The sequence below is a fragment of the Pristiophorus japonicus genome, chromosome 11, assembly GCF_044704955.1.
Source record: "Pristiophorus japonicus isolate sPriJap1 chromosome 11, sPriJap1.hap1, whole genome shotgun sequence".
Classification (NCBI taxonomy): domain Eukaryota; kingdom Metazoa; phylum Chordata; class Chondrichthyes; family Pristiophoridae; genus Pristiophorus; species Pristiophorus japonicus.
In genome coordinates this window covers 90,400,323-90,410,704 of record NC_091987.1, presented here as the reverse complement: position 1 = coordinate 90,410,704, position 10,382 = coordinate 90,400,323, and the positions used below count along the sequence as shown (strand labels likewise).

Here is a 10,382-nt window from a genome sequence, read left to right as displayed (position 1 = left end):
ACACTTGAGGGTATTTGATAGCCTTGATAACCTTAGCTAAGCACCCAGAAGTTATATTACCATCAAAGAGATGACTTTTAAAACTTGTTTAAGATTTTGCAGCATTTGTTACGAAAACCTAGAGATATCACATTATTCAACTAGGATATAATTGTTAAGATTGTACAAACATATATATGGTACCTGTATGTTGTGCCTGGTTTGGTGGGATAGATAGAATAACGTAGTTGTTCCTTATCTGCATCCCTGAACAAATGCTCAGTACTACTCTGGAGCTCAATATGGTAACCAATTAATGGTCCATTAAAAAACATGGGCGGTTTCCACTCTGCAACAACTGAGCTAGGACTGGGACTTTCAATCCTAACTATTACAGGTGGCGACGATGGGACTAAAAAAAAAAACACAAAAAGTAAGTTTAATATAACATTTCCTTTCCAATAATAATACGACATGTCAGTTAGAAAATTTTAAATTAATTGATACATATTAAGAAAGACACATTGGACTGTGCAAAGCTGCAATATCACTTGTTACAGCCCACAACTGCTCCTCAGAGTTGCAAAAAGATGGCATCACATATTTTCTAAGGCCAATTATGAAAAAGTATGGGCTAGAACTTCCACTTGTGCTTCTCGCCCAAAAATGAGTGTTATTTCCGGCGTGGGCGTTAAAAAAGGATTTTTAGATCGCCGGCTTCTTGCCCATTCTCAAAACACCTCGTTTTACATTTTTGAAAATGGGCATTACCGTGAGCGATGTCAAATGGGCGGTAGCGTTAAATTTTTCTGACCTTCTGCCGTAAAGTGTGGCCGCCCTTAGCAACGGCAAGGCAATGCTCGATTCCTGCAATTCAGCAAGTCAAGGGTCATCATGACCTGCGCAGAAGAGGAGAGAGGGAGCTCAGAGGGACTGAAAGCGTGTATGGCTGTGGTGTATGCTTGTTTGGCTGTTGTGGGAGGAACGACGGAGATTCACCAGCAGCAAAAAGCCTACTAAGCAACAAGAACATAGTTGGTACTGAGTTTTTGTCCAACTAATAAGATATAACAAGGAAGGGAGGGAGGAGGCCCTGGAGCTTGTAGCCAGGAACACTGGTGGTAGAGGGCTCCCAGAGCGCCGCACTGCACTCCAAGGTGACGCACCCCCATTGCTAACCACACGAGAGCCAGCAGCAACATCTTGCTTGTGTCTCGGAGCACGCTCCCACCTCGGGACCGTCCTCTCCCGTATCCGTCCAAGCAGCGCTTCGGCCATCAACCCCCCCCCCCGCAATGAAGCATTGCCTGAGGATCTCCTCAGCCAGACAGCTTGGAGTCAGGAGGGTAAGGGTAAGGGGTAGAGGTGGGGTGGAGAAGTGATGGGGGGGGGCGTGAAAGGGTTGGTTTGTACAGAAAGACTGATGATTTCAGACTAATGTTCGGTTTAAATGTTTTTTATTTAACAAAACCTTGTAGCACATTGGCTCAGATAGCTGCACCATTACACACTGGTGATTCCTTATCAAAGGGTATAAGGGTATAATCACACTTAACTTCAACCAAAAACTTTAACTGTCACCAAGGTGATGCCCACTGTTGATGTATGACCTGCACACCCAGCAGTGTCTCAGCCTTGTAAATGACACCAATGTTCTTTCAGGCAAAGTGAGCATTGATGAGCTCCTGACGTAAGGCTCTTGCAGCTATCATGCCACCATGGGCCCTTTCATGCAGTCTACAGGGGGTCGGGGGCATGGCTTCAGCGTCAGCCTGATTGTCCGACCCAATGTCATCATCCACCTCCTCGTCCTCCTCTTCCTCTCTCTGGTGAGGTGGACTGTCAGAATCATCAGGCAATTCTTGTCCCCTCCTGATAGCCAAGTTGTGTAGCATGGAGCACACCACCACGAATTGAGCTACCTTCTCAGGGTGGTATTGGAGCTCGCCTCCAGAGTGGTCCAGGCATCTAAAGCGCTGCTTCAGCACTCCAATGGTTTTCTCCACGATATTGCGAGTTGCTCTGTGGCTCTCATTTTATCGCTTCTCGGCCTCGGTGGCACGGAGGGGGGTCATCAGCCAGGTGGCGAGGCCATATCCTTTGTCACCAAGCACCAGTATTGACCTTGTAGCTCATTGTTAAACAATTCAGATACAGTGCTCTCACGCAGGATGTGAGCATCATAGATACTGCCCGGAAATTGAGCATTTACTGCCAGTATAATTTGCTATTGGTCGACAACCAGCTGGACATTCAAGGAGTGCAATCCCTTGCGGTTCCTGAAAACTTCAACATCCTGAAAACGTGCCCGCATCACGCTTTGCATACAGTCTTATTGCTCCCTGCACCTTGGGGAAGTTTGCAATTCTGGAGAATTCTAGAGCCCTTTCACTCTGTGCCTCCATGGTCATAGGGAAGCTGATCAAGTCCCTCCTGCATGCGTAAAGGGCTTCAGTGACCTGTCTAATGCAGCGATGTGTGGTCTGCTGAGAAAGTCCGCAAATGTCGCCAGCTGTGGCCTGAAAAGAACCCGAGGCGTAGAACGACAGTGCCGCAGTGACTTTGATCTCGACGGACAGTGCATTTCTGATGGTGCTGGCAGGCTGCAGATCTGCCCTTATCAGCTGGCATACCTCAGTGATAACCGCTTTGGGGAAGCGCAGTCTCCGAAGGCAGGTGGTGTCGGGCAAGTTGAGGTAAGAATGCTTCTCCTTGTACTTGCGGGGGATGTAAACATCTGGTCCTCCTCATCTGTCTGTCACTTCGTACATTGGGCACATAATGCAGTGGAGCGTTCCTTTGGCAATGTCGAGTCTGCTGCTTGTATTTGGTCACCAAGAGAGGGTGAGAAAGGACAGGCCCTATTGCAGTAGCTCTGTGTTTTCCACCGATTGCTCACAAACAAGGAATGTCCTGGCGAACACACCTCTTCAATTCCAAATCGGTCACAGTATGGTCAAGATGGTTTTAGAGATGTTCACATCAACTCCAACGACCTGCAGGGTATATCTGAACTCCGCCGAGTTTGAAGCACAGCAGCCTTTTAAAGGACGTGACATGTGATCTACAACATGGCACCCATAACGCTGTGATTTGTCCCTGTTAGTTCCACTTTTTGTGGACGGTTTTTTGAGCGAACGATATTGTGGGCAATGTGTGCGCGAGGTGGTGAAATTGACGATGGGCGATCTCCATGGCCGCTAGTTTGGGTAAATATGCTCTTTACGACAAAAAACAGTGGGCGGGCGTTAATATTGAATCGCAGCGTTAATTCTGTGTGGAAAGTAACGCTGGGTGTTATGGGCGTTGAATTCGGCCATTCTGCTGATTCTGGCCCAAAAAAGTGGGCGGGCAATAATATTTTTTCTCGGCGTTAAGCACTTGGGGAAAGTAACACTCGACGCTAAGTTTCCAAAAAATGCTCGCCAGTTTCCATTTTGTGCCAAAATGGGCGCTACACGTCATTTCAGTGGCAAAATGGGCGTTAAGCAGGCAAAAAATGTGGAGGTTCTAGCCCTATATCTTTAACAATGAATAACTGCTGGAAATTATTCTTCAGGCATCTAAAATAAAATTGCTTCTTCAGCAAATCGACTTAGAGGCAGAGCTTTATCCACCACCCCCCATAAACTTTTATAATCGTTACTCTTTATCCCCTCCTCTTAGATGCTTGACCCCACAGAGCAAAGCCACACAAAGGTTTTTTTTTTCCAATATTAGCGTGAAACCACTAATTTAAAATGTGGAAAGGTGATTCTAGAAATAATCCTGACATACAAATTCTAGAGCTCACTAAAGCAGCATTACCAAGTTAGAAGATAGCCCATCTCAATTTGCTGGCATACTGCCATTAGAGTTCAGATGGAATGGACAGATGGTGTTCGAGATGAAAATCCATGCCAGCCAAATTACATGCAATGAGCTGAGACAGATTATAGCCAGACTATAAAAGGCCTTGGCTCCTAATCAGTCCAAGCATAGGTCTAAATATAGATATCTTTAAAAGTAGTGTGAACATAGTTTAAGATGTAGGCCTGCTCATCCAAGTGTTAACAAAAACTATAATGCAATTTTTTCAATATGCATCTGTTGCCAAAAAAAATTAAATACACAACTCCACGTATTTGGCTCTGAACACCTTTGCTGATATTTTACAAAAATACTGAGAATTTTAAAACCAGTGCATCTTATAAACAATGCAAAGGCACATCTTACTTATATCTATATATTCTTCTTAAAATAACATACCACCATATGGTTTGGTTCTGTACGAGTGACTTTCAGGGGAGTATTTATGTAGGCTGTCTGTTATTATCCACATCACTCTAAAGACATACTCAGTATATGGGTGCAATTCTGTGAGGTTATATGTTGTATCTTCGACAACCTGCGCAAACAGAAGGTCATTTATACAACAAAACAATAGCTTTATAAAGTTTCCAAGAACATTGCTGGCACCAGATATAGGCTGTACTTTTACTGTCAAGTCACTCCAATGTAATGTAAATAAATAAGCAAAAACAAAATTAGATCAAATAAGACAGTCATAAAAAGATGTAAAACTATATTAAGTTATGAAAAATGAATGAGCTGCATTTAAATATAGTAATGTTCCCTGATCTTTTTTTAGCTGTATTGGATATAACACAATTATTATTTTCTGCTGCATGCATTTTTTTTGATTGCATGGAGGACATTCACCTTCAAATATATATTTACAGTTTAACTGATTGGGACAACACCATGTGCACCAGCCAGTCAATGCTAAATATTTGTTGGGGAGGAAAAAGGAAGACGGACAGCCAAAAGGAACTTTTAGAGTTCTATGTCCTGCAACATGTTTGCAGGACAGCCAGCAATGTGAAATTTAATTTTTCAATTGCAAACCTGCAACTTGGGTGTTCTCAATTCAGTTGGATTTTCAAAGTTTCAACTATCTAATCAATGTGGATTTTCTATATCCACTGTGTTGAGGTGCTTCTGGGGACTGTGAAAATTGCAGCCAATTTCAATTTTGTATTCTGGTTTGCAGTGCAAACTCTTAAAACACTCAAAAATATTGCATTTATGTTCCATCATTGAATACATACTTCCGTGTAAATCCATTGCCCAGGTAGTTCTCTGTATCTCCATTGAAGAATGTATCTTACTGCTGACGAGTTTGCTAGTTCCCATTTTAAAATGATGGATGTACTGTGTATTGCACTTGCCACTGGAGGATGTGGATCATTCAGAGATTCTAATGATATACAAAGGAAGACAGAGTAATTACAGCATTTGAAATTATGAGACAAGAAACAAACTCATTCATCACTTACCTGTCAATCTGAAAACCACTATGAATAAAGTATTGATATACTATAAGCAGGGTTGATATTGACCACAGCATCTTATTGCAAAACAATTTTGCAGAATAACACTACTTCACTATTGGATTTAAAGCAAGCTGAATCAGAAGGAATCTCTCCATCTATATCTATGAAGGAGAAAGAGTTTTTCACTCTGATCCAATTCTCACTGTATGAATTTGTACTATAACATTGTCTTATAATATGCAGTATATTCATCATCATCATTGGCAGTCCCTCGTATCGAGGATGACTTGCTTCCACGCCAAAAAGGGATGAGTTCTAGGTCCCGAACTACCTGTTGATGAGTGGAAGATGCCTGTGCATGGATTTTTTTTTAACGTGTGGCCGTTGCACACCACACGGGCTTGACAGAGCTAGGTCCTGGTCCAGTGGCAAGGATTAACTAAAACGACTGGAGACCAGCTCTGCTGCACGGACCTAGTGCGCACACATATTGTGACCTGGCCAGTGCTGCCCCTGGGCCCTCGCCTCTTCTGGGCCCCGAACTCACGCCTCTCCTGGGCCCAGATCACTTCATTCCACGATCACTCGCCACTCCTGCTGTACCTGATCATGCTCCAATCAGTGACCTGGATTATGATGAGGTCCAATCCAGTTAGAAACATAGAAACATAGAAAATAGGTGCAGGAGTAGGCTATTCGGCCCTTCTAGCCTGCACCGCCATTCAATGAGTTCATGGCTGAACATGCAACTTCAGTACCCCATTCCTGCTTTCTCGCCATACCCCTTGATGCCCCTAGTAGTAAGGACTACGTCAACTCCTTTTTGAATATATTTATTCCTCTTCATTGCCGTCCCCCTCCTGCACCAACTCGTGCTACTCCCTGGGTGGTTCCTCGCAAGTCGGGGCCGCGCTGTGGGCCGGGCCGCCTCCATGCTGCTCATCTTATAGCCCCGACCTACCAGTTCCTCGCGAGCATATTCAACAGTATGGTGACTCACTGAACCGTTACTGGTTGCTTAATGACTATTGGATCCATGCAGAAAGTACTAAAAACATACTGCCAAAACTTAATTACATTGAAAAGTCAGTCAGTAATAAATGATTATCAATGCCACATTAACCATTAACTACATTTAAAGGAGAAATGGGGAGAGGGGAGGGAGAAGTCATTGCATGTATGTTACAGCCTGTGGCTGCCCTTGGGACTCAGTGGTTAAATGCATCATACAGTGTGCAACTGAGCCATAAAGTTCAAGGTGGTTTGAGCTGAGATTGACGATCAAAGCTGGGACAATGGTAGAAAGAATTACAACTGGCCTCTGTGTTCCCCAAGTTAGGATGGAGATAAATCAGCCAGGGCTGCCACTGCTACTGGAAAGTGACTCCAATTGGTAAGTTTTTGTTTCTGGAAGTTGGCTGCAGAAGGACCGAGCTTTACTGTGAAGGTACCATGGTTGCACAGTCTACGGACACTAACTGGAAATGGAAAGGTGGGGGGGTATTTTTTTAGCCAATATTTCCTGCAAACAAAAGTTATCCGGGACATTTTTAAAATTGAAAAGAAATAGCAAATGACCAGAGTGTACTCAGGCTAACCAGTGCAAAACGCAATAGGGGGATTATACTCAACGGACTGATTTTAATGAATAATAGCTGATCAGACACACTGGAGAACCTCGGCCTTAAAGCTGTTTCCCGCCAAATGCACAGACTGGTGTTTTCTACCCAGAACCTGTTTCGTGTGCTCTGGCTTATGCCAAAATAAACTCATTAAGCCTTTCAAATTTATGCCAGTACATATCAAGGAACCATTGCTGCCATATCCTGGGTTTTTTCACCAGGAATATGCTAAAGTTGCTAAGCATCCTTTTAAATGGATATTGCACTGTTGGAGAGTTAACTCTTAAATTTGAATTCCATTATTAGCTACGCAGATTTATTTTGCTGCAGTACTCACTTTTGATTTTTGTTTTTACATTTATCTCATTGCATAGGCTGGTTTTAGTCTAGTTTTTGCATCTCCTTTAATTTATTTATGGTCTTATATTTTCCCATCTCAGGCTTGTTGACAGCTGTAATACAAATTGCTGTAACTAGGATCCAGAATGCTGAGCATCTCACTGGATATACTCTTTATCAGTTTGTTGTGGCAGAGGAAGAGGAGGATTTGAGAAGGAGTCAAAGGCAGGTCTATTTACACTCAAGGTGAACAGACAACATTCACCCATAGAGATACCTAATCAAGAAGTATATTGTGCTAAAAATGCAAATTGGCAAAATGTTCTACTCCTGGCACTGACTTCCCTCACACTGTAGAGCATAAAAATTCAACCTCAACGCCAACCACCTTTCCAAAAAGCAAGCTGCAATAGAATAAACATGTGATAAAAACACGAGTAGAATGTGAATCTAGAAACGTTCAACTATTAAAAAAAAAGTCTGAAGTCCTAGTATGGGTTGTTTAAAATGAGCATACAGTTCAGAGTCCAAATTTTAAATATTACTTCTTTACCTATTATGAGGAAACCATAAGACGCCTCAGCCTTCTTACAGACAAATCGACAGAACTGTACCTGTAAGAAATACATAAATGGATGCTAAAAACTCAGTAAAGCTAAATAAATCAAAGTAAAAATGGGGTAAAGAAAAAATTTGCAATCATACAGTGCCTTACATGACCTCAGGACATCCCAAAGTGCATCACAGCAATTGAAGTACTTTTGAAATGCAGTCAATGTTATAGAGAAACACAGCAGCCAATTTGCACGCACAAACAGCAATGAGATAAATGACAAGATGGAGTGTGCCCTCAGTATGAACACGGGACTTAGTCTCAACAAGGATTTTGCTGTGGTCACTCCTACCAATGCTGTCATGGACAGGTGCATCTGAGACAAGTAGATGGAGGAGGACTAGATGAAGTATGTTATTCTCTCACGTTGGTTGTCTAACCACCAGCCACATGCCAGTCTGATAACTACGCCCTTCAAGAATCAGCTAGCTCGGTGAGTGTTGGTACTAACAAGCCAATTTTGGTGATGAACATTGAAGTCACTCATTCAGAGTACGTTCAGTGCCCTTGCTATCCTCAGTGATTCTTCCAAGTGATTTTTAACATGGAGAAGTACTGATCCATCAGCTGACAATAGGTGGTAAGTAGCAGATATTTTCTTGCCCATGTTCGACCTGAAGTCAACATGGTCAAAATAGTGTCAATATTTTTTGAGTATTGTTGGAGCTGCACTCATCCAGGCAAGTGGAGAGTATTCCATCGCACTCCTGACTTGTGCCTTGTAGAGGGAGGACAGGCTTTGGGGAGTTAGGAGGCAAGACACTTGCCACAGAATTTCCAATCTCTGACCTGCTCTTGTAGCCACAGCATTTATGTGCTGGTCCATTTAAGTTTCTGGTCAATGGTGACCCCCAGGATGTTGATGGCAGAGGATTTGGCAACAGTAATGCCATTGAATGTCAAGTAGCCGTGGTTAGACTCTTGCTCGTTGGAGATAATTATTGCATGGCACTTGTGTGGTGCGAATATTACTTGCCACTCATCATCCCAAGCCTGAATGTCATTCAGGTCCTGCTGTATGCGGGCATGGACTGCTTCATTATCTGAGAAGTTGCGAAAGGCACTGAACACTGTGCAGTCATCAGCGAACACCCCCACTTCGGAGCATATGATGGAGGAAGATATTCATGAAGCAGCAGAAGATCTTTGGGCCTAGGACACTGCCTTGAGAAACTCCTGCAGCGATGTCCTGGGGCTGAACTGATCGACCTCCAACACCCACAACCATCTTCCTTTGTGCTAACTAGGACTCCAGCCAGAGTTTTCCCCGATTCCCATTGACTTCAATTTTACTAGGGCTCCGTGATGCCACACTCAGTCAAATGCTGCCTTGATATCAAGGGCAGTCATTTCACCACTGGAATTCATCTCTTTTGTCCATGTTTGGACCAAGGTTGTAATGTGGTCTCGAGCAGAGTGATCCTGGCGGAACCCAAATTCAGCCTCAGTTTGTAGGTTATAGGTGAGTAAGTGCCGCTTGATAGCACTCTCAACAACTCCTCCATCACTCTGCTGATGATTGAGAGTAGACTGATGTGGCGGTAATTGGCCGGATTGGATTTGTCCTCTTTTTTGTGGACAAGACATACCTGGGCAGTTTTCCACCTTGTCGGGTAGATGCCAGTGTTGTAGCTGTACTGAAACAGCTTGGCTAGAGGTTCGACTAGTTCTGGCGCACAACTGTTCAGCACGACAGCCGGGATGTTGTCAGGTCCCATCACCTTTGCTGCATCCAGTGCACTCAGCCATTTCCTGATATCATGGGAGTGAATTAAATTGGATGAAGACTGGCTTCTGTCTAATTTATTTGATTAATGATATTCGGAAGACTATTGCAAGTTTTCTTTTGAAAACTGAAACAAAAAGGTGGAATTTAAGGGATAACTACTTTCCATTGTGCGAGCTCAGTGGAAATACTTTTGCCTCCGAGTCAGAAGTTTGTCGGTTCAAGCGCAATTCAGAAACTTAAGTACATAATCTCAGCTGACACTTCAGTGTAGTACAGAGATAGTGCAGCATTGTCAGAGGTGTTGTCCTTCTGATAAGTCAAAAGCATTTAATTGGCTATGAAGCATATGGAGATGTGAAAGATGCTATATAAATGCAAATGTCCTGATTCTTTTTGTCCTGTTCAATAAAAGAAATAAAGAAAAATGTGTTACATCTGACATTTCTTTCACTCACCCTCTGACACAAGAATAAAATTATTGTGGTCATCAGCATGAGTGAAGAGAGAATTCGCCATTTGTTCAAGGCCATTGGTTCAGTGAGTCACAACGGGCAAATGGAGCAGTAAGAAGTGTTGCGTGGGATCAATGTTGAATTATGCAAAAAAGAGTCTTGCTAACCACCCACATACTGCATTAGTCAAAAGCTATTCTGCAGAATGAATAAGATTGAACCTTCTTGTATCTGACACATTCAGAAACTTTGGTATAACAAATCCCTCCATGACCTCACCCTTCTCTATCTCTAATCTCCTTCAGGCTCACAAACCACCTCCCCTCCCCGCCA

The 10,382-nt window shown here is 43.1% G+C and overlaps 1 protein-coding gene across 1 annotated transcript in view; it reads right to left on the bottom strand.

Moving 5' to 3' along the window:
• LOC139275555 (proto-oncogene tyrosine-protein kinase ROS-like) overlaps positions 1–9,586 on the bottom strand; it is a 177,419-nt gene extending 167,833 nt beyond the window's left edge. The window contains exons 1-5 of the mRNA XM_070892724.1: positions 9,458–9,586; positions 7,809–7,869; positions 5,070–5,218; positions 4,228–4,366; positions 184–391 (exon numbers count right to left, since the gene is read on the bottom strand). Of these exons, the coding sequence (XP_070748825.1) occupies positions 184–391; positions 4,228–4,366; positions 5,070–5,218; positions 7,809–7,869; positions 9,458–9,586 (686 nt within the window). The remainder of the gene's footprint in view (positions 1–183; positions 392–4,227; positions 4,367–5,069; positions 5,219–7,808; positions 7,870–9,457) is intronic.
• Between the last annotated feature and the right edge of the window lie 796 nt (positions 9,587–10,382).